Genomic DNA, 24,665 nt, shown 5'->3' with positions numbered 1-24,665 from the left:
CCTCCCAGACCCTACACCCCCTCCTACACCTCAATCCCTTGCCCCAGCCCAGAGCTCCCTCCTGTTTATATTCAAATTCAAACAGCTCAGTAACAAGGCAACTGTCTACCAATAAAACTCCTGGAATTTCTTGTGAAAAGGAAGCAGATGTGCTCTGTCTTTACTAGTATGTTTGAAAAAGTCTAAAGTCAGAAATAAAATAGATCAGATAAATACCTTCCATCAAAAATATGACAACTACAAAGAGAAAGATAGAAGATGAACATCGAGAATTTCAAAATGATTGGATTGAGTCTTATGCTTTTATAGTGAGTTCAGCTGGACTCCCATCGTGCCTCATTTGCAATGACAAACTATCCAACAATAAGAAAACAAACCTATAAGGACATTTTGAAAAGAAACATTGGATATTTGCTGAAACCTATCCAGCTGTTGATGTGAGGAAAAAAGCAGTAGAGGAGCTCCGACGCAAATCAGAGCAAACAAGATGTACATTTGCTAAATGGATGAAGACTGCTAGTTTCGTGGCAGCTAAACAAATCGTCAAACGAGGGAAGCCATTCACAGATGGAGAATATGTGAAAGAATGTTTCATTAAAACATCAGAGCACCTCTTCAGCGATTTTAAAAACAAAGATGAAATAGTTAAGAATATTAGAGAAATGCCATTATCTGCAAAGACTGTAAAGGACAGAACTATTAAGATGGCCACAGATGTAACCAGCCAGCAAGTTAGTGATATTAGATCAACACCAGATTTTTCTATTGCCTGCAATGAGACATGCAATGTGGATGACTTTGCTCAGGTTGCCTTACTCGGCAGATACGTTAATGATCAAGGTCTTTAAGAAGAGTTGATCGTGTTATTGCCACTCAAAGGACAAACTCGGGGCAAAGATATTGCATCTGCTGTCACTGAATGTCTGAAGAAAAAGATATTGACATCAATAGAAAAATTTCTGTTGCTACAGATGGAGAACTGAGCATGAAGGGGGCACACAAAGGTTTTGTTTCTTTACTGAAAAAAAGTATGGAGCACGATGTAATTTCATTTAACTATATAATCCATCAGCATTTGCAGGAATCGATCAAGCACAATTTGAACTTGAATTAGCGGATTTGCAAGACCAGGATTTATGGTATTCAAAATTGAAATATCTTGTAACTGAACTTGAAAATCTGGAAAGGCAGAAATTCACCCTGGGGCTCCAACACAAATGGTCTGAAGTGGACGACCTTAAATGGCAAGACCAGATTATATTTGATGTTTGGAATTGTCTATTGGATACATACAGTGAGCTGAAGAAATACGCATTTGGGCTTCTCTCAATCTTTGGTTCAATGTACTTCTGCGAACAAGTGTTTTCCAACATGAATTTAATCAAAAACAAACTGAGGAACCAACTGCAAGATGTTAGTCTTGAGTCCTACTTGAAAATCAGAATCACGGCATATTCGCCAAACATTGAGCAATTCTCTAAAGATGTCCAACAGTAGAAGTCATATTAAAAGTATTGGTGAGAAGTAATAACTTTAATATGTTCAATTATTATTAGTTGACACATTCTAATTCTACAAGTAGGTTTGCATGTGATGCAGCTCTTGAAATATTATGTTCAAAGACAAAAACAAAAAAGTGGCTCTTCTTCTTTGAAAGGTTACCGACTCCTGCTCTAGCCAATTGAGCCACCGTCACCAGGTTCTCTCCAAGCTCCTAAACATTTTTACACACAATGTACCTGTGACTCATCTTTGTACAACCCTCCATTTGAATTGTTTGTCTCGTAGTCAGGGTCCAGAGTTTCAAACAAAACCTGGATCAACGATTTGGCTTTGTGTTTCTCCTCCGCATTGTCCTTGTGATCACATTAAGCAGCAGCAATCTGTGTTTCCCTGCTCCCAAGACACATCTCAAACTCCTATGTGTCAACAGTATATTTGTTTCCTTAGTTCCCATAACTTCAGCTGTATGATGTCTCTTTATGAGCTGTCTGTTCTGGGACTTTTAGGCACTTCCATCTTAAATCAACAGGTCTGTACCAGCTCATCCTCTTATGCTGCATCTGTGTGATATTCTTAGCTAGTAGTGTTTCAAAAGTCCATTCATCTGTCTCTCTAAACATGGAGGAACTTCTGTTTAAGGACATAAGATGATAGGGGCTATAGAACCCTGAGCTTTGTATTACTTTTATATCTTTCCTGAGGTAGTTCTCTTACAAAATTTAAAACTCAAATCAAAACAAGTGATATGATAAATAGATAGTCTAATTTTAAAAGGTTAATGTTTTTCCCTATGATTTAAGTGTGTGAAAATTGGGGAAAAAAATTGTAATTAGATCCCAAAAAGACAGACTTACTTCGACTGTAATCTGCTTTGGGCTGAACAGGCTAAAATCTGGCCTCTCTGGTATTCACTAGACAGCCACAAACAAGGCAAAAGAAAACTCTCTGCATTTCTTTGCTAGCCATAGTGTAAATTCTGGTATTCAGCACAGAATTAGTGACTGCGCTGGCAATGAACCGATCAGCCTTACATAAAATGGCACACTCTTTTACTTTGTGGTCTACATCTATGAGCAACAGAATAAACAATGGAGACAGTCAGGCGATGAATACACCGACTACAGTCACAAATGTCCTAAGCAGTACCATCATCTCTTTTGAGTTATGCTTTACGACTACTGGACTTTACCAGTGTGTAAATATGCACTGTGGTAAATTGCCGGTACTGTTATGCTGGGTCTCACGCTCTCTCTTCTTTGGGGAAGGTTTCAGGGCACCATTGTTTGCCTCTGAACTGGTATTTTAATTACCCCACTAGTGTCCTTGAGGAGGGGAGTGGAGAGGGAGGGACCTGGGCCCGCCCTCTTCTCCAGGTCCCAACCCTGAGGTTTGTGGTGAACCACTTGAACTAGCGGTTCCTTCCCCTGGGCTACTTCCCTCTTCTGCCCTTCAGCTTGGGAAGGGGCTTCTTGCCCTCCTTTTACACAAGCCAGGTGCCCCTTACCTAGGGTTTCTTTTGGATTTCTCAGCCCACCGCAGCACTCCTCCAAACTTTCCTTTTGTCTCTCTTCAATACTGTTCTCTTCTCCAACTCCTTCAAACTGCTCTCTGCTCCAGCCAAACTGTCCTGCTCCAACTCCCACACTGTCAGACTGAAGCAGGGGTTTTTATCACATGACTGACTGCTGGTGCTCTAAATGGCTTCAGGTGCTCTAATTGGCTTCAGGTGCTCTAGTTAATCTATAACAAACCTTCCTCCCCTTGCAGGGAATAAGGCTCCCTGCTAACACTCTCCTGCTGCCCTCTGGCCATGCTGTATCACATATTTCTCCCCCCCCCCCCCGCTCAACACCAAGGGGTTGGGCTACCTGGGACAAGAGGCAGTGCCGTCGCGATAGGCCATCGGCGTTGCCATGTTTGCGTCCAGCTCTATGCTGGACCCGAAAATGGAAAGGCTGCAGAGAGAGGAACCACCTCGTCACTCTGGCGTTCTTCTTGTTCATGTGCATCCACTGGAGCGGGGCATGGTCTGTCACAAGGGTAAACCGCCGCCCCAGGAGATAGTAGCGAAGAGTCTCCATAGCCCATTTTATCACCAGACATTCCTTTTCCACAACCGCGTACTTTTGTTCCCTGGGGAGGAGCTTCCAGCTGAGGTACAAGATGGGGTACTCCTCCTCCTCTACCATCTGGGAAAGGACGGCAGCGAGCCCCACCTCCAAGGTGTCCATTTGTAGGATGAATTCCTTCTCGAAGTCTGGGGCTATTAGTACTGGATGGCAGCATAGGGCTGTCCGTAAATCTGCAAATGCTTCTTCTGTCGCATCAGTCCACTTCACTATCTCGGGGCCCCGAGCTTTTATCAGATCTGTCAATGGCTCTGCTCTTGTGGCGAAATGAGGGATGAATCTCCGATAGTATCCTACTATTCCTAAAAATGCTCTGACCTGCTTTTTGCGGATTGGTCGAGGCCAACCTTGTATTGCCTCCACTTTGTTCCACTGGGGTTTTACCAAACCTCTCCCTACTACATGCCCAAGGTATCTGGCCTCAGCTAGTCTTATCTCACACTTGAGAGGGATAGCAGTGAGACCAGTCTTTCGCAGGGCATCCAGCACTGTTTCTACTTTTTCTAGGTGCGTTTCCCAGCCAGGGCTATGTATGACTATGTCGTCTAAATAGGTGGCAGCATACTTGGCATGGGGTCGTAATAACTTATCCATAAGTCTTTGGAATGTTGCAGGGGCCCCATGGAGTCCGAAAGGGAGGACAGTGTATTGAAACAGGCCATCGGGTGTAGAAAAGGCAGTTTTTTCTGTGGCATCCTTGGCCAGGGGAATTTGCCAATATCCTTTGGTCAGATCCAGAGTGGTTGGGTATTGGGCCTTGCCTAACTGATCAACTAGCTCGTCAATGCGTGGTATCGGGTAGGCATCAAAGTGGGATACTTCATTCAATTTCCTGAAGTCGTTACAAAACCTCGGTGCCATCAGTCTTGGGGACTAGGACGATCGGACTGGACCACTGGCTGTGGGATTCTTCAATGACCCCGAGTTCCATCATTTTCTTCACTTCCATCCTAATTTCTTCTCTTTTAGCTTCCAGTATTCGGTATGGTCTTATCGTCACCCTTACTCCAGGGCTGGTGACAATATGATGTTGGACTACTGTTGTTCGGCCCGGTTGTGTACAGAATACGTCCTGGTTCCGGTGGATCATTTCAGTGACCTCTGTTCGTTGTTCTGGGATTAATTCAGGAGATATCTTTACCTGTCCTGTGGGTCATCTGTCTGAGGTGGAGCTCCTCGAATGACCAGACACGTCTCTCTGTCATGCCAGGGCTTCAGTAAGTTGATGTGTTAGATTTGCTCTGGCTTTCGGCGGTCTGGTTGTCTAACCTTATAGTTCACTTCCCCAATGGTTTCCACTATCTCATATGGTCCGTGCCAGCTGGCTAGAAGTTTGCTTTCTGCTGTCGGTACTAACACCATCACCCGTTCCCCCGGCTGAAATCTCCGTACTTTTGCCCGACAGTTGTAATATGTCCGCTGGGCCTCTTGTGCTTTTTCCAAATGTTCCCGTACTATCGGAGTTACTTGAGTTATTCGCTCTCTCAACTGTGTCACATGCTTAATGACATTCTTTCCTGGGTTGGGTTGTTCCTCCCAATCTTCCTTGGCGATATCTAATATCCTGCGTGGGTGGCGTCCATATAATAGTTCAAAGGGAGAAAAACCCATGGACGCCTGGGGGACTTCCTGTATAGCAAACATTAGATACGGTAGAAGGGTATCCCAGTCTTTTCTATCCTGTGCTACCACCTTCCAGATCATACTTTTAAGGGTATGATTAAATCGCTCGACCAGTCCATCTGTTTGTGGATGGTAGACTGAGGTCCGTATGGCCTGGATGCAGAGCAGGGCACATAAGTCTTTCATTAGTTTTGACATGAACGAGGTTCCCTGGTCTGTCAGGATCTCCTTAGGGATGCCCGCTCTGGTGAAAACCTGTAGTAGTTCTTTTGCTACTGCCTTGGATGTGGGGTTTCTTAAAGGAATGGCCTCTGGATACCATGTGGCATAGTCAGGGATGACTAGTACGTTTCGGTGGCCCTGTGCTGATTTTTCTAATGGGCCCACTATGTCCATGGCTATCTTCTCGAAAGGGACATCAATAATAGGCAAAGGTACTAATGGGGCCCGCAAGTGAGGTCGGGGGCTATGCAACTGACATTCAGGGCAGGAGGCACAATAACGCTGGACTTCTGCGCGTATCCCATGCCAATAAAACCTTCTTAGGATTCTGTCCAGTGTCTTGTCTACCCCTAGATGTCCCCCAAATAGATGACTGTGAGCTAACTCTAGTACTGCCCTTATGTGTTTCCGTGGGACTAAGAGTTGCTCTACTTCTTCCCCTTGTATTTGCTCTATCCTGTACAAAAGATCACGTTTGAGCACATAATATGGCCTTGGGTCTTTGATTTTTCCTTCCACAGGCACACCATTTACTTCCACTTCCTCCTCCCTCACGTTCGCATATAATGGATCTTTGGCCTGGTCCTGCCCAAAAGTCTCACGTGCAGTACCGAACTGACCTAATTCTAGGGGGCCTATTTCTACTCTTCCCCCTGAGGTGCTCCCACTTGGGCTAGGAACCGGCTGCGAGTCTTCCTTGGCCTGGATTATCTCCTGGTCTCCTGACTGGGATCGCCTACCCACAAGGGAAGTATTTTGATTCGCTGCTAGAATCCTGGTCCCTAACCTTTATTCTGCCTGTAAGGAGGCTCCCTGGCTCCCCGCCGCGCCTGAGAGGGACGAGCCAGAGCAGGTGCCTCAGTGGGCAGAGCCAGCACTGCCTGTCCCCGCCCCCCGGAAGTCAAGGGGCGGGACAGGAAGTATAAAAGCCCGGCCCCAGCGCTCAGTTGGGCGCAGGCTGCCGGAGAGGACAGACGCTGGTGCCCGGGCTCCTGCCGGGCCCAGCCTGCCCTGTGCCCACTACCCAGAGGAGCGCTGGCCTGACTTGCCCCACGCCCATTACCCAGAGGAGCGCTGGCTGGACCTGCCCCGCGCCCACTGCCCGGAGGAGCGCTGGCCGGACCTGCCCCGCGCCCACTACCTGGAGGAGCCCTGGCTGGACTTGCCTCAGATCCGGTACCCGGAGGAACATCGGCCTGACCTGCCGTGTACCCGATACCCCGAGGAATGGCCTGAGCTTCCCCACGACCGGTACCCGGAGGAGCCCATGGTCTGGGACCCCCCCAGACGACGCCAGCAAGGACCAGGACCCAGAGAGGGGGAGGTTGGAAGTGGCCCGGGGATAGCCGACCCTGGTTTGGCTCCTGAAGAGCCCGAACCCATGTCAGTGTGTTGCGGCCAGGATCTCCACTGACCGCAGCGGGTCTTGACTGCTGCTAGGGCCCCGGGCTGGAACGCAGTGGAGTGGGAGGGCCTGCGTTCCCCCTGCCACCCGTAACCGGGTGGCAGACTCCCCCTCTTCCCACCTATTGCCACTGCTCTGCCCTGATCCAGAGGGCGAGAGCTAACGAGACTTGTGTTTACTGCCCCGCCCTGCCAAGGGCCTGGGCTGATACTGTGTTTGCTCAGCCCCTGCTAGAGGCCTGAGCTTGAACTGCTACTGCCCCGCCCTGCCAAGGGCCTGGGCTGATACTGTGTTTGCTCAGCCCCTGCTAGAGGCCTGAGCTTGAACTGTTACTGCCCCGCCCTGTCCAAGGGCTGGGGCTTATTTACTTTGAGAGCCCCGATCCTGGCTAGAGGGCCGGGGCTCTACCTTGTTTGCAGACCCTGTACCCCCCCTCAACACCTGCGGAGGGGCTAAGCCTACCCGGACTGCAGCGTGCTAGGAGGCGCTCTGGCTCCCCCCCGCGCCTGAGAGGGATGAGCCCCGACACGACCGGCTTACACTGCCCTTCGTTCTCGCCTAGACCTTCGAGGTTTTCCAGGGGATGAGAATAACTCTGGAGCAAATTCGGCAAACACGGGTGAGGCTATCTGTAGTTGCCTCCGTCTCAGCTGGGGGTTGCTACTCTCCCCTGGCTCTATTGGGGTAAGTAAGCTTTCAAACCCGGGGAAGTCTCTCCCAATCAAAACAGGGTAGGGGAGCTTGGGACCACCCCTGCAGATACCCTGGTAGTATTTCCCTGGATCTCAGTCCGTACTGGAATTGTAGGTTAAAAATTCACAGTGCCATGTACGCATGTTACCCCTGTGTTTTTGGCTCAGGTTAGTTGGTCTGTTCCCGCCAACTTCCCCGAGACCAGCGTGACAGCACTCCTGAAATCTATTAATGCTATGGTCTTTATACCATTCATTTTTACTGGTCTGGTATATGCATGTGAGGTCATTGTGACCCCTACCAGGCCAATTAGGCCACATTGCTCCTTGAAATCCCCCAGATTACACTGCATAGGTTCTTCCTTGTTGGGGCATTGGGCTGCTATATGCCCCAATTCCCCACACTCATAACACCGCCCCCTTATACCGGTTGTCACCCTCTGCCTAGGGCTATTTGGCCGGCCCCCCACCTCTCTTCCTAACCCCCCAGGTCCCTTCCTGGCCTCAAGCCATTCCTCGGTGTCTTTCCTCCCGGTTACAGTTCTCCTATAGTTCTCAACTGCCCGGGGCCTTGGGTTTGGGGTTGGCTTCCTGGATTGCTGTGTCTCCCTGCTTGGGGTCTGGAACAGTTCGTGGGCTGCCAGCTGTCTTTCCACGAGGGAGACCAACTCATCATAGGTAGAGAGTTCATTCTGGCCAACCCAAGACCTGAGACCTGGTGGTAGCCGCCTCATATACCGGTCCAATACCAGTACCTCCATCTTTTCAGAGCTAAGGGCCTCAGGGCACAGCCATTTCCGGGTCAGGTGGATCAGGTCAAACAATTGTGATCAGGGCGTCTTGTCCTCCGCATATTGCCACTCATGGAACCTCTGGGCTCGCAGTGCCATCGTTACTCCAAACCTGGCCAGGATCTCTTCCTTTAGCTGGGAATAATCTGCTGCAGCCTCTGCAGCCATATCGTAGAAGACCTTCTGGGCTTCCCCACACAGGAATGGGGCAAGGATACCAGACCATTGATTTTGGGGCCAGGCCTCCCGCAGGGCTGCTCTTTCAAAAGTCAGGAGGTATGCCTCCACATCATCCTCCCGTGTCATTTTTTGTAGGAAATGGCTAGCCCATACAGTCTGGGTCCCTTCACAGTTGCGATTCTGCTCCATAAGGGCCTTCATCTGGTTCACCAGGTCTTTCAGCAGGGCTCAGTCCTGAGCAGCCTGACTCATCAACAGATGATTGGTCTCCTGCTGCATTCTAGTCGCCTCCTGTTGGGCGGTTGCTTGCACCCAGGTAGCCTCCTGCTGGGCCGCGGTGGCTTATATAAGGGCCTTGACCACGTCGTCCATCTGAAGGATGGGAGGGTTTTGCCTAACCCTGGACTAAGTCCCCAGCGCGCAGATCCCATTTCTGACACCACGTGTGGCAAATTGCCAGTACTGCTATGCTGGGTCTCGTGCTTCCTCTTCTTTGGGGAAGGTTCAGGGTGCCATTGCTTGCCTCTGAAGCGGTATTTTAATTACCCCACTAGTGTCCTTGAGGAGGGGAGGGGAATGAAGAGGGAGGGAGGGACCTGGGCCCGCTCTCTTCTCCAGGTCCCAACCCAGGGGCCCTGAGGTTTGTGGTGAACCACTTGAACTAGCGGTTCCTTCCCCTGGGCTAGTTCCCTCTCCTGCCCTTCAGCTTGTGAAGGGGCTTCTTGCCCTTCTTCTACATAAGCCAGGTGCCCCTTACCTAGGGTTTCTTTTGGATTTCCTAGCCCACTGCAGCACTCCTCCAAACTTTCCTTTTGTCTCTCTTCAAAACTGTTCTCTTCTCCAACTCCTTTAAACTGCTCTCTGCTCCAACCAAACCTTCCTGCTCTAACTCTCATACTGTCTGACTGAAGCAGGGGTTTTTATCACATGACTGGCTTCAGGTGCTCTAAATGGCTTCAGGTGCTCTAATTGGCTTCAGGTGCTCTAGTTAATCTATAACAAACCTTCCTCCCCTTGCAGGGAATAAGGCTCCCTGCTAACACTCTCCTGCTGCCCTCTGGCCATGCTGTATCACAGCACATAAAGGATTATTGTCACCAAAACAGTAATAAAGATACTTATGCAAAATACAACCTGTTTCTTGGAATGAAGAGGCAAAATTGTTGAGCATGCGTGTGTTGTGAGTTCGTCCCTTTGGGCTCAGTGTTGGTCACACACAAGGCAGGCTCTGAAAGCTCCAATCACTTGCATTCTGTTTCGATGTTTTATTTCTCTCCATCCTTTCCTTGGATAATGGTGCCAAAGACTCAGCAGGAGGTGGGAATGCAGGAAAGGGCAGCGAGACTCATGAAGAAAAGCGTACAATGAATGTTCACAACTCCCATCCCCACTTCACACCCTCCACAGCTGGGAATGGGGTGGGGTCTCTCTCAGTGGGAGCTGCCATGAGCCATGAATAGATGTTATTCTGTTACATGCATCTAAGTCCTAGTTGAGTTGTTAAAGCCCAACTCTGCGTCCCCAAGGTGTTAAGATGGAAGCTTGTGTTTATTGCTAATTATTAATTTGTGTTCTTGCCAAGACCTCCCTTTTGGGGGGATTCCACCCACAGACTATGCAATGAGACACTGGTGATTAGAACCCCATATTTATTACTGCAGGGCTTCTCTTCCGGCAGTGTTTCTGGGATGCGTCTTGCACTGAAAGACCCTTCTTCAGGGTCCCACAAGTTCAGTGCTGTCAAAGTATCCAGGGAAACCAAGATAAGCCAACATGTTCCAATAAGTAGGAAAGCCCTGTACTTTGTATGTGCATCGTAAGGCCTCCTTTTAATCATACCTCTCTATGGGTATTGGTAACAAACTAAAAGTGGAAGCTCCTAGGGCTACAAACATACTGCCTTTCCTAATAAACCAGATCATGTGGAACAGGCTCAGAATTTTCTTTCCAGACATAAGAATGTTTACTTTGTAAAGTATTCCAGTTAACAAATCACAAATTGCCAATAAAAAAGTACACATGGTTGTGAAATTTGTTATTTTTCCAAGGGTGATTGTCATAACCTAGTCCCAGATTTGGACCTTAGCGTCCAAAATATGGGGGTTAGCATGAAAACCTCCAAGCTTAGTTACCAGCTTGGACCTGGTACTGCTGCCACCACCCAAAAAATTAGAGTGTTTTGGGGCACTCTGGTCCCCCCGAAACCCTTCCCTGGGGACCCCCAGACCCAACCCTTGAGTCTCACAACCAAGGGAAATAAATCTTTTCCCTTCCCCCCTCCAGGTGCTCCTGGAGAGATACACAGAAGCAACCTCCGTGAATCTAAGCAGAGGGAGTCCACCCTCTGTAATTCCAGTCCTGGAAACAAAAGCACTTTCCTCTTCACCCAGAGGGAATGCAAAGTCAGACTAGTAAATCTAGTTACACACAGACCTCCCCCTGATTTCTTCCTCCCACCAATTCCCTGGTGAGCTGCAGACCCAATTCCCTGAAGTTCCCCACTAAAGAAAAACTCCAACAGGTCTTAAAAAGAAAGCTTTATATAAAAAGAAAGAAAAATACATACAAATGGTCTCTCTGTATTAAGGTGACAAATACAGGGTCAATTGCTTAAAAGAAATATGAATAAACAGCCTTATTCAAAAAGAATACAAATCAAAGCACTTCAGCAACTATAGACATGTAAATACAAAAGAACATATAAATCCCTATTTGGTACTCACAACTGGGAAACAGAAGATTAGAAAGCAGGAAATAGAAATCACTCCTCATCTGAGAGAGCATACAGGCAGACAGACAAAGAACTCAGACACACACTTCCCTCCACCCAGAGTTGAAAAACATCCTGTTTCCTGATTGGTCCTCTGGTCAGGTGGTTTAGATTACTTCTTTCCAGGTGAAAGAGACGTTAACCCTTAGCTATCTGTTTATGACACGCCCCCCAAATTGCAGACAGTGGAGAAGCTCACTGGCGGCGATTTCCTTCTAGAACTTTGAAAATAAACAGATTAATACAACACATGCACCTTTACATATGCCACTAAGTATATAACTAACAGACTTTACATTTAAGAACACTTTTTAACTACTAGATTTTGGGAAACTCTTACGGGAGAGTGCATCAGCTACTTTGTTAGAAGCACCTGAGATGTGCTGAATTTCAAAATCAAAATCTTGGAGAGCTAAACTTCAACGAAGAAGTTTCTTGTTGTTCCTCTTGGCAGTATGAAGCCACTTTAGTGCAGCATGGTCAGTTTGTAGCTGGAACCGCTGTCCCCAAACATATGGGCGTAGCTTTTTCAGGGTGTACACAATGGCGTAGCATTCCTTTTTACTGACTGACCAGTGACTTTCCCTTTCAGACAGTTTCTTGCTGAGAAACACGACAGGATGGAAGTTGTGATCTGTTGCCTCCTGCATGAGCACGGCTCCTATACCACGCTCAGATGCATCTGTGGTTACTAGGAATGGCTTGTCAAAGTCCGGGGCCCTGAGCACAGGGTCAGACATGAGCATTGCCTTAAGTTGGGTAAAGGCCTTTTGACACTCATCAGTCCACTTAACTGCATTTGGCTGGGTCTTTTTGGTTAGGTCGGTCAGTGGGGCAGCGATTTGGCTGTAGTGTGGTACAAATCGCCTGTAGTACCCGGCCAAGCCTAAGAAGGATTGGACCTGCTTCTTGGACCTTGGGACAGGCCACTTTTGGATAGTATCCACTTTGGCCTGTAAGGGGTTTATGGTTCCTTGACCCACCTGGTGCCCCAGGTAAGTCACTCTGTTTTGGCCTATTTGACACTTTTTGGCCTTAACAGTTAGTTCGGCCTGCCTGATGCACTCAAAGACCTTTTCCAGGTGTAGCAGGTGTTCGGGCCAGGAGTCCGAAAAAATGGTCACATTATCGAGGTAGGCAACTGCAAATTCTCCCAGTCCTGCTAGTAGACCATCTACCAGCCTCTGGAAGGTGGCGGGTGCATTTCGAAGGCCGAAAGGAAGGACATTGAATTCATACACCCCCGCATGGGTGAGGAATGCTGACCTCTCCTTGGCAGGTTCATCTAGCGGTACTTGCCAGTACCCCTTGGTTAAGTCTATTGTAGAGATGAACTGGGCACATCCCAACTTCTCCAATAGCTCATCGGTGCGTGGCATTGGATAGTTGTCTGGACGAGTTACCGCATTTAGCTTACGGTAGTCCACGCAAAAGCGTATTTCGCCATCTGGTTTGGGTACCAGAAACACTGGAGATGCCCATGCACTGGTAGATGAGCGGATTATACCCATTTGTAGCATGTTTTGGATCTCCCGTTCTATAGCAGCTTGGGCATGAGGAGACACCCGGTAGGGTGGGGTTCTAATGGGGTGAGCATTACCTGTGTCAATGTAGTGGTGGTATGCCCGTTCAGTCCGTCCTGGGGTGGCTGAGAACAAGGGGGCGAAGCTAGTGCACAGCACCTTGATTTGTCGCCACTGCAGACGTTCCAGGGTGGTTGAGAGGTTCACCTCTTCCACGCCACCGTCTTTTTTCCCGTCGTAGTAGACACCGTCAGGCCACTCAGCATCATCTCCCTGGACTGTAAACTGACAAACCTCTAAGTCTCTGGAATAGAAAGGCTTGAGAGAATTAACATGGTACACTCTAGGCTTTAGTGAGGAATTGGGAAATGCTATGAGGTAGTTCACAGTTCCCAGGTGCTCTTGGACCGTGAATGGCCCTTCCCATGATGCTTCCATCTTATGGGCCTGTTGCGCCTTCAAGACCATAACCTGGTCTCCTACTTTGAAGGAATGTTCTCTGGTATGTCTGTCATACCAGGCCTTTTGCTCTTCCTGAGCATCCTTTAGGTTCTCTTTAGCAAGGGCTAAGGAGTGTCGGAGGGTGCTTTGTAGGTTGCTTACAAAGTCCAGAATGTTAGTTCCTGGAGAAGGTGTTAACCCCTCCCATTGCTGCTTTACCAACTGTAATGGCCCCTTAACCTTGTGACCATACACAAGTTCAAACGGTGAAAACCCTAAACTGGGATGTGGTACAGCCCTGTAGGCAAACAGCAACTGCTGCAACACTAGGTCCCAATTATTGGAGAATTTGTTGACGAATTTACGTATCATGGCCCCCAAAGTTCCATTAAACCTTTCCACCAGGCCATTGGTCTGATGGTGGTACGGGGTGGCAACCAAGTGGTTCACCCCATGAGTTTCCCACAGTTTTTGCATAGTCCCTGCCAGGAAATTAGATCCTGAATCAGTAAGGATGTCGGAGGGCCAACCTTCCCTGGCAAAAATGTCTGTTAGGGCCAGGCACACAGTGTTAGCCTTGGTGTTGCCTAGAGCTACTGCTTCCGGCCATCGGGTAGCAAAGTCCACTAAAGTCAGTACGTACTGCTTTCCTCTGGGTGTCTTTTTTGGGAAAGGACCCAGAATATCCACAGCTACTCGCTGAAATGGGACCTCAATTATGGGGAGTGGCTGGAGAGGGGCTTTGACCTGGTCTTGGGGCTTTCCCACTGTTTGGCATACCTCACAAGACCGGACATACTTGGCAACATCCTTGCCCATCCCCTCCCAATGGAAGGACTTCCCCAACCGGTCCTTGGTTCTGTTCACCCCAGCATGGCCACTGGGATGATCATGGGCTAAGCTTAAGAGCTTCCCCCGGTACTTAGTTGGAACCACCAACTGTTTTTGCGGCTGCCATTCTTTCCGGTGTCCACCAGAAAGAATCTCCTTGTATAAAAGTCCTTGGTCTATAACAAACCGGGATCGATTAGAAGAGCTGAGAGGCGGTGGGGTGCTCCGTGCCGCCGCCCAAGCTTTCTGAAGGCTGTCATCTGCTTCCTGCTCAGTCTGGAACTGTTCCCTTGAGGCTGGGGTCACCAGTTCTTCCTCAGACTGTGGACTTGGGCTTGGTCCCTCTGGAAGCGATGTAGGTGATGGGGTTGTTTCCGTTGCTGGTGAACCGCTCTCCGCTGGTGCACCTGAGGGTATTTCAGGCTCGGGCTGAGCCTTTTGGGTATGGCTGTCTGTTGCTTCTGCCAGTTCTGGCTCGCTGGCGCCCTCTGGCGTTGAGTTTGAAGATGTGGTTGCACTTGCTGGTGCTGGTTGCTGTTCCAGTTCCGGGCCTGGGACTGGAGGTGCTGTGGCTGTTTCAGTTTCAGTGGTTGGCATGGAATCTGTGTCCACTACCTCTGTCTGGGTCTCTGGTAACATAGACGGGGCGTCTGTGGACGGCTCAGGAACAGGAATGGGTCTGGAAGCTTGCCTGGTTTAGCTACGTGTAACCATTCCCACTCTCTTGGCCTGCTTCACCTGGTTGGCCAAGTCTTCCCCCAGTAGCATGGGGATAGGATAATTGTCATAGACTGCAAAAGTCCACATTCCTGACCAGCCTTTGTACTGGACAGGCAGTTTAGCTGTAGGTAAGTCTACAGCTTGTGACATGAAGGGGTAAATTGTCACTTTGGCCTTTGGGTTGATGAATTTGGGGTCTACGAAGGATTGGTGGATAGCTGACACTTGTGCTCCCGTGTCTCTCCACGCAGTAACCTTTTTTCCGCCCACTCTCAAATTTTCCCTTCGCTCCAAGGGTATTTGAGAGGCATCTGGGCCTGGGGATCTTTTGTGTGATGGTGGTGTAATGAATTGCACTCGGATGGCGTTTTTTGGACAGTTGGCCTTGATATGTCCCAGTTCATTACACTTAAAGCATCTTCCATCTGATGGATCACTGGGCCGAGGTGAGTTACTGGAGACTGGTGAGGTGGAAGAATAGGGCATCTGTGGCTTTCCTTGGGTTGTATGTGGGGTCTTTGGCTGTCCTCGGTTGTAGGGTTTATGGTCGGTGTGCCCTCTGGGGTATTCGTTCCCCTTGACTGTAGCTTTCTTGCTTTCTGCCACTTCCATCCATCTGGCTCCAATCTCCCCTGCCTCAGCGAGATTTTTGGGTTTTCCATCTTGTATGTACCGTGTTATGTCCTCAGGAACACCATCCAAGAACTGCTCCATTTGTATGAGGAGGTGCAGTTCTTCCAAGATTTTAACATTGTGTCCTGATATCCAGGCCTCATAATTTTTCCCAACGTAGTAGGCGTGTTTGGGAAATGACACATTTGGTTTCCACTTTTGGGTTCTGAAACGCCGACGGGCATGATCCGGGGTTATCCCCATTCTGTATCTGGCCTTGGTTTGAAAAAGTTTATAGTCGTTCATGTTTTGCTTAGGCATTTCAGCTGCCACCTCTGCTAAAGGTCCACTGAGCTGTGGCCTCAATTCTACCATGTACTGGTCTTCAGGGATGCGGTACCCAAGACAGGCTCTTTCAAAATTTTCCAAGAAGGCCTCGGTGTCATCACCTGCCTTGTAGGTGGGAAATTTTCTGTGCTGGGGAACAATCATTGTCGTAGGGTTGTTAGGGTTGGCTGGCGCATGCAGCCCAGCTTGCGCTAAGTCCAGTTCATGCTTTCTCTGTTTTTCCTTCTCTTCATTTTCCTTTTGTTGTTTTTCCATTTCTTTTTGTTGTTTTTCCATGTCTCGGCGGTGGGCCACCTCTTCTTCTTTTAGTTTTCTGTGGTGGGCTGCATTTTTGGCATCTTGTTCTCTTTTATGGGCTGCCTGTTTGATCTGTTCTTCTCTTTCTTTCAGCTCCACCTCTTTTTCTCTTTTTTCCAGTTGTCGCCTGTGTTCTGCTTCTTTGCTTTGTTCTTCAGCCTCCATTTTTGCCTTAGAAGTCATGGTTCCTGTTTTCTTGTGTTGGGGTGCCCTCCGGTGTTTATCTTCTGAACTGCAGGCTCTGTTCCCTCCTGGAGTCTGCCTAGCAACAGTGCCTTTTCCCCTTTCTTCCTTTAGCTAATTTTTTCAATGTAAGGTAAACCAGAAGAACCACTTTATTTGCATGTATATAGTGCTGGTATATGACTCCTAATGGGAGTACTATTGTCTGACAAAAGACCTGTTTGTCACAGTTTAATGGTTCCTTGCTTAATATGCAAGCCAAAAACTGCCAGAGAGAGCAGAAAAAATTTCTCTCTGGTTCCCTTTTAAAACCAAACTGTTTCTCTCTGTTAAAAAGCCCCTAGCAGAGAAAAGAAAAATATAAAATTCCTACTGGCTTCTGGATTCTATCTTTCCCAACGCTGCCACTCATGTCATATAACCTAGTCCCGGATTTGGACCTTAGCGTCCAAAATATGGGGGTTAGCATGAAAACCTCCGAGCTTAGTTACCAGCTTGGACCTGGTACTGCTGCCACCACCCAAAAAATTAGAGTGTTTTGGGGCACTCTGGTCCCCCCGAAACCCTTCCCTGGGGACCCCCAGACCCAACCCTTGCATCTCACAACCAAGGGAAATAAATCTTTTCCCTTCCCCCCTCCAGGTGCCCCTGGAGAGATACACAGAAGCAACCTCCGTGAATCTAAGCAGAGGGAGTCCACCCTCTGTAATTCCAGTCCTGGAAACAAAAGCACTTTCCTCTTCACCCAGAGGGAATGCAAAGTCAGACTAGTAAATCTAACACACATAGACCTCCCCCTGATTTCTTCCTCCCACCAATTCCCTGGTGAGCTGCAGACCCAATTCCCTGAAGTTCCCCACTAAAGAAAAACTCCAACAGGTCTTAAAAAGAAAGCTTTATATAAAAAGAAAGAAAAATACATACAAATGGTTTCTCTGTATTAAGGTGACAAATACAGGGTCAATTGCTTAAAAGAAATATGAATAAACAGCCTTATTCAAAAAGAATACAAATCAAAGCACTTCAGCAACTATAGACATGTAAATACAAAAGAACATATAAATCCCTATTTGGTACTCACAACTGGGAAACAGAAGATTAGAAAGTAGGAAATAGAAATCACTCCTCATCTGAGAGAGCATACAGGCAGACAGACAAAGAACTCAGACACACACTTCCCTCCACCCAGAGTTGAAAAAAATCCTGTTTCCTGATTGGTCCTCTGGTCAGGTGGTTTAGATTACTTCTTTCCAGGTGAAAGAGACGTTAACCCTTAGCTATCTGTTTATGACAGTGATCAATAGCATCAAGTCTATGAGATTACATATAATCAACAATGCAACTTTTAAAAGTCTATGCAATCAGTTGCCTTTTTTCTTAGAATAAGTTTTTGTGTATATTATCAGAAAGCCATTTCCTTGAGGGGTGAAAATGGGCACTTCCGTCTTTAATCAATAGGTCTGTTCAAAAGACTCATCCCTCTTTTATTCAATGGTTGTGTAATACTTTCTTAGCCAATAATCTAGGGTTGATACTTCAGAATACCATTAGCCTCTCTTAGGTGGAGGAGAAACTTCTCTCTGTGTATATTGTGGTGAGGGGGTTGTCAAAAGGGAAGTAGGTTGGACCCTTGGTATTGAAGTATACTGTTGTTAGGTTACAGTTTGTCCACAAGAAAAGGCATATGGATGGCACATTCCCCTTGTGTTTGTGCATGTGTGTTTAGGAATATGGGCAGTAGGTCATGTGGGCCATCGCAAAGTAGCCCCTGCACCCTTCTTAAATTGTGCCCTCTGTCACTTTGGTTGTGCCTTTTAATTTCCCCCAGGCACTCTGTGATAGGGCTTTAGTTGTCATAACACTTCTATTTTCAGTAATTTCTCACTATTTAGTGTGGTAAAACATCTAGGGTTACAACTTGCATACAAGTAAAATGTAAAGGGTTATCTGAAAACAGAAAAAAAATTCTTTAGGGTCCTTTGAATGTAATGATAAACAAAAAAAATTGTAATTGTTGCTTTGCTGGTGCTGCTACAAAATATCTCCATGCCTGTAGCCTCTCAAAATGTTTTTGTTAATCTTATTTTATTTACTGTTTCTTATAGTCTATTGTATGGTGGGAAATAATACCTCATATTGTTTCTGTGTGACAAATGCTTGCCAATGCTAAAGCATGATAGCCAATGGCTACTTACAAAACTATTTAACTAAAAAAGATATGTCTGTTATCACTATTCCTTTGAAGTCCAGAACAGCTCTCTTATCCCCCTCATCTGTAGCACATGGTAAACTTTTAAAAGTTTATTTGATAAGATTAAAAACTGTATGTTTAGCAAAAGAACATGACAGTTTTATATTGGGCGGGGAAGGAGGGAGTCAGGAAAGGAGGAGGAAGTGGGCTTGGAGCTGTTTCTTCAGATTACCATGTCAGAGGCTATAGCCTTATCTGTGAACTTCATGTACTGACAAAGCTCTGGCTTTTGTCTTTTTACAATTTTTATTTTTTTTACCATAAAACCCATCTGTTGTGGGTTTTGTACTGTATCCTAAATTTTAAAGCTTTTTTTATAGCTTACAAGTAGAACAGGATTTGTTTTTCTTTTTCTTGCACTTTTAAAATTCTTTCTGTTCTTTTTCTTTTCTACAATTTTAAAACTTTCTTTCTATCTGCCTTTCTCTCTCAAATCCGCTTTATTTTGTAAACTATTTTAAAAGGGCTTATGCTCTGTCTACTGAACTTTATTTAAAATGTGTAAAAACCTGTTTTCTTCTGAAAAGTCTTCTAACCATAACACATGAAAAAACACACAAATAGTTCTAATGCACCCAATAAAGAAAAATATTTAAAAATTTCAAAATTGCTACTGAGACAAAAGTGTACATGTCCAAAAATGGGACTGGATGGCAGGACATAAATGAAAAAAGGGTCATGGAAACTTATGAAAATTTATATGATGAATAAAGGTACAGCAGTTAAACTACTTGCCAGTACTTTTGTCTTGATGGGTTGTAATGGAGTTGCAAGATGAAGAATTCTGTCATAAAGGGTGGGTGAGAGACAAAATGGAAAAAAAAAAAAGCTCCCATAACAGGATGATTGTCATATTGTGAAGAGCTAGTCAACAGTTCTTCCTACAACAGTACTTGATGGTATTACATTAAGACAATAAAATAGTCTGCTTCAGAATATCGTGTTGTGATACAGGTTCAAAAGGGAATGCCTATTATCTAAAACCTCAGGGTGACATAGCTTGCCTCATGACTACAGATGAAAAAGAGAGGGATCAAAATTATTATTGTCAGTAGTTCTGTCTCATGTCATCTAGATACTGGCTCATATAACAACAGTTTTCCTGTAGTAATGCCACACTAGGCAGAACTTAAAATATTTTATTTATTTATTCATTTATTTTATATAGCACAGTAATGTTCATGACACTTTTACAGACAATATATTGCTCCTGCCCCAAGAAGCTTGCATTTTAATTTAGACAACATACTGCTTCAGATTTTCTCTTTCAAAGTCCAGCCAGCATTGCTAGAACTAAGGGTCACATTTTCAATGAATTGTATTTCTGCTTTTACTCAGTGCTGAAACCTGGCTTGCAAGTTCTCAGCTCTGGAGCAATGTTACAAAATTTCAGATAAATTGTGTTAGCTATTTTAGGCACAATACTGTGAAAAAAGTTGTTTGACTTTCATTTTATTTAAATAAAAACAGTTCAGAAAGCACAAATTTTACTCTAACATTAATAGGAGACACAACTGTCAGGCCAAATTCTGCTCATATTTACACCTATCTAACCAGCTTTGAAACAAGTGGTGGTTGCCTAAGTGCAAATGGGAGCAAAATTGAGCCTTTGAAGGATACATAGACCTCTTCAAGCCATATTCTATCCTGAATCCCTGTGCAATCCCAAGTCATTAGGAGTAAGTCAGTCTGGACAGAATTGGGCCCTTTGTTCTTAATTTGAACAGTTGTTTTCTAAAGCAGTGCTATCATGTATCATCCCAAAAATTCTTTATGTAATCTTCTTGACATGCAAAATTCAATGTTGTATGCTGTTTAATTATTGTAGAATGGTTAATAGATCATAGCACAAGAACAATGAAATCTTAGTAAGGTGGTCTGGTCAAATCTGTAAGGAGACGAAGTAAGTGTGTGTGTGTGTGTGTGTGTGTGTGTGTGTGTGTGTGTGTGTGTGTGTGTGTGTGTGTGTGTGTGTGTGTGTGTGTGTGTGTGTGTGTGTGTGTGTGTGTGTGATGGAAGAAATAATGAAATTTCTATCAGAATGCTGCTGTGATAACGGATGCAGTATAAAATCCAGAATAGAACACAACTAAAATACAAGAAACTAAACATATAAAAATTACAGAAGAATTCTATTATAAGGATGGATTTTAGCAATATCTGTTTTGATTTTTATATGCAAATGGTCGCCACATCTAGATCAGCAAGGTAGTTAGTTAATTTCTCAAATCAGACATATTAAAGAACAATCTCCATCTGGCAAAAATAGAGCAAACTCTTCTTGGAATTTTAATCCTAAAGCAGGTTGGTCAGGTTATAATTGGCTCTAGATAGCACTCTTGAAACCAATTAGATTCTTTATCTACAGCCAAAATAGCATTCCAAAAAGTGTGAAATTCCTTCCTACATTTAAAAAGGTCAAAGATATTACTTCCAATTTGAACCTTGTAACTAAATGTCAATGGATGGTGTTGTATGGTGAATACATCAGAGACACTATCAAATGGTTTTGAAAAGTATTTTTTGGCCCATATAACTAATTAATTATTACCAACAGCGATCACTACAACTGAATTTCACTTAATATAGATTATTAAATACATCCAGGGGAGGAACAAATGACTGATCAGGCAATTTTTGTACAAATAAAGGAAGACAGTACAAAGGTTATGATATGAATTGAGAGAAAGCAAAATATATGTAAATAGCTAGAGAAAAGTGAAAGTTTTAAGAGGTAAGATATAATTTATTTCTTTATTCATTTTATTGAGCAAAACAGTAGATCAGAGCTTGAGGACCTAATTTTTAAGAAGTGATCAAGACATAAATTAACTGAAAAAACGGCAATAAAATTGCACTAGGTTCTGGCTCAAAACAATTAAAGACATTCAGATTGTGAACACTATGGAAGATACTTATGGATCCAGGCCTTAGTAACAACAACTGAAATATATATCATTAGGTGGATAGTTTTAAAAGGTTAGATTGTTTGTTTTCCCTGGGTCTCTTTTGGGGATAAGGGTTTATACTATTGTATAAATTTTAAAATACCAAAAAGAGAGACTCCTCATAATGAAAATTTGGAAACTACCTTCAAAGTCATTGAATACATCCCCTGTAAGGGCAGGATAAAGTCCCTAGACAGAGCATTTCTAAGATATCATTGAACTATTACCACATTTGATCTTAGTGATGCAATATATGCTTATGGCAAAGTATAAATTGTTATAGGAATAGCATTAAAATTAAATGCAATACAAACATGTTTTTAAATAAAACCAAATCCTGCTAGCCTTATTCATGTGAGTATATAGGTCCAATTGACTTGAAAAATTAAAGGCTTAAGAAAAATATACAATACAAAGTAATTAGAGATGGCAAACTGAAAAATGTAAAACCAAAAGTAGTTTTACATATGTGCTTATTTGGCAACTGTAAATTGAAACTGTCTGCATTCTTGAAAAAATTATAAGAGCACTTTTAGGGAGACAGGATGTAATCAGAAGTGGCGCCAGGGTTTCTGACGCCCTAGGCGGACGGCCATTTCGCCGCCCCTGGGGGGTCCGGTGGACCTACCGCAGTCATGCCGGCAGCGGACGATCCACTGCTGGAAAGGGTCCAGTGGAGCTGCCGCAGTGATGCCGGCGGGCGATCCGCTGGTCTAAAGGCTCCGGTGGATGTGCCGCAGGCAGGACTGCGGTAGGTCCGCTGGAGCCTTTAGACCAGCGCACCGTCCACCGAAATGACTGCGGCAGCTCCACCGGAGCCTTTCCAGCAGCGGACCGTCCGCCGGCATGACTGCAGTAGGTCCACCGGACCGGCGTGCCACCCCCCCCCCCGGCAAAATAGCGCCCCCCCCAAATTCTGGCCATTGCCTAGGTCGCCTAAATGGTAGCGCTGGCCCTGGATGTAATCACCTGCATTAGGATTCAGCCAGGATACCAGTGTTTATATGCCTCCTCTTGAAAACCCCATGATCTTTTATTATTATTTGTTTATGTTTTATTGATTTTTTTCTTCCAAAAATAAGAGAAGAACAGACAAAAAGAAAAAAGAACAAAAAAGTGAAGGAGTGGAAGTGAAAAAAAGGACAAAAAGTAGTGGGGATAGGAAAGGAGAGTGACATCTCAGTTTCCAGCTAGTAGAAATTGTCAAAGGTTTCTAAAAAGTTTGATCAAATCTTATCAAATATATCTGAGATCCCTCTTCTCTGAAACATTAGCTGCTTTTTAGCTCCTAGGTCAGCCAGGTTGTTGTGCCAAGCTTCTATCCCTGGAGGCAGTCTGCTCTTCCACCTAAGCAATGCAAGTCATTTGGCTGCAAGCACTGCTCTACAGAACCAAGCTTTCTGTAAGGCCATGTCTACATCTAAAATTTTGCAGCGCTGGTTGTTACAGCTGTATTAGTACAGCTGTATAGGGCCAGCGCTGCAGAGTGGCCACACTTACAGCAACCAGCGCTGCAAGTGGTGTTAGATGTGGCCACACTGCAGCGCTGTTGGGCGGCTTCAAGGGGGGTTCCGGGACGAGAGAGCAAACCGGGAAAGGAAACCAGCTTCGCCGCGGTTTGCTCTCTCGGTCCCGGAGCCACCCAGCAAACCGCAGGGAAGGAGACCTGCTTGCTCGGGGTTCCGGGACCGAGAGAGCAAACCGGGAACGCCGCGGTTTGCTCTCTCGGTCCCGGAGCCACCCAGCAAACCGCAGGGAAGGAGACCTGCTTGCTCGGGGTTCCGGGACCGAGAGAGCAAACCGGGAACGCCGCGGTTTGCTCTCTCGGTCCCGGAGCCACCCAGCAAACCGCAGGGAAGGAGACCTGCTTGCTCGGGGTTCCGGGACCGAGAGAGCAAACCGCGGCGAAGCTGGTTTCCTTTCCCGGTTTGCTCTCTCGGTCCCGGAACCCCGAGCAAGCAGGTCTCCTTCCCTGCGGTTTGCTGGGTGGCTCCGGGACCGAGAGAGCAAACCGCGGCGTTCCCGGTTTGCTCTCTCGGTCCCGGAACCCCAAGCAAGCAGGTCTCCTTCCCTGCGGTTTGCTGGGTGGCTCCGGGAACGTGAGAGCAAACCGCGGCGAAGCTGGTCTCCTTTCCCGGTTTGCTCTCTCGGTCCCGGAACCCCGAGCAAGCAGGTCTCCTTCCCTGCGGTTTGCTGGGTGGCTCCGGGACCGAGAGAGCAAACCGGGAAAGGAAACCAGCTTGATTACCAGAGGCTTCCTCCTTCCACGGAGGTCAAGAAAAGCGCTGGTAACTGTCTACATTGGATTACCAGCGCTGGATCACCAGCGCTGGATCCTCTACACCCGAGACAAAACGGGAGTACGGCCAGCGCTGCAAACAGGGAGTTGCAGCGCTGGTGGTGCCCTGCAGATGTGTACACCTTCAAAGTTGCAGCGCTGTAACTCCCTCACCAGCGCTGCAACTTTCTGATGTAGACAAGCCCTAAGTTGGAAAGTTTTTAAGACGATAGGATATATCCCAAAACACAGTTCTGAGAAATAATTTTTCATGTGGGATCCATTATCATATTATTCCTTTTCCCTTCTTCTAACCAAAAGGATTCTATCCTGGGATTGTCCCAAAATATGGAGACCCACATCTCCAGCAGCAGTATATTTTGGCAAGGTCTACAGGATTTTTAGAAACCACAGCTAGTTGGGAACTCAGTTTTATGTCTCATCCAAAAGATTTATGTAGAAATATGAATAGTTTAAGCAAGGAATGAAACTATGGTAGAGAACAAGTACAACGGAGATATTGTGACTTGACAAACTAATGAGAGAAGACTGTGGAAAAAACATCTGTGCATAAAAGGAGAATGCTAGTAAACTAGGAAACAATTTTATTATAAACAAACAAATAAATAAAAAGAACTGTTGGCCCCAGCCAGGTGTTGTTTTTCTTTGTATTGACAGTTCCTTTTGAATAACAATATCTGGAAAAAAGCTGTCTGGAAAGGGGGAAAGAAAGCAATGCATTTCCAAAAACACTCATATGTTGTTGTTTTTTGTTTCTTATTCAAGGCTGGGTTAACAACTTACTTTCATCCTGGAATAAATCTGAAGAAAATCCATTACTACAGCATCAAACTCTATGAAAAATTGGAGGAGGAAACTGGACAGGTGAAAGACTTAACTTTAAAAATATTAATTCAG

The 24,665-nt window shown here is 45.9% G+C and overlaps 1 protein-coding gene across 1 annotated transcript in view; it reads left to right on the top strand.

The window, feature by feature from the left end:
* The window catches only part of DMGDH (dimethylglycine dehydrogenase), a 104,684-nt gene that overhangs the window by 10,642 nt on the left and 69,377 nt on the right, over positions 1–24,665 (top strand). Inside the window, 1 exon segment of the mRNA XM_030566263.1 lies at positions 24,534–24,632. Within this exon segment, the coding sequence (XP_030422123.1) occupies positions 24,534–24,632 (99 nt within the window).

Source organism: Gopherus evgoodei, chromosome 6 (genome assembly GCF_007399415.2).
Source record: "Gopherus evgoodei ecotype Sinaloan lineage chromosome 6, rGopEvg1_v1.p, whole genome shotgun sequence".
In the NCBI taxonomy this organism is placed as follows: domain Eukaryota; kingdom Metazoa; phylum Chordata; order Testudines; family Testudinidae; genus Gopherus; species Gopherus evgoodei.
This window is presented reverse-complemented; position numbering and strand designations above follow the sequence as displayed.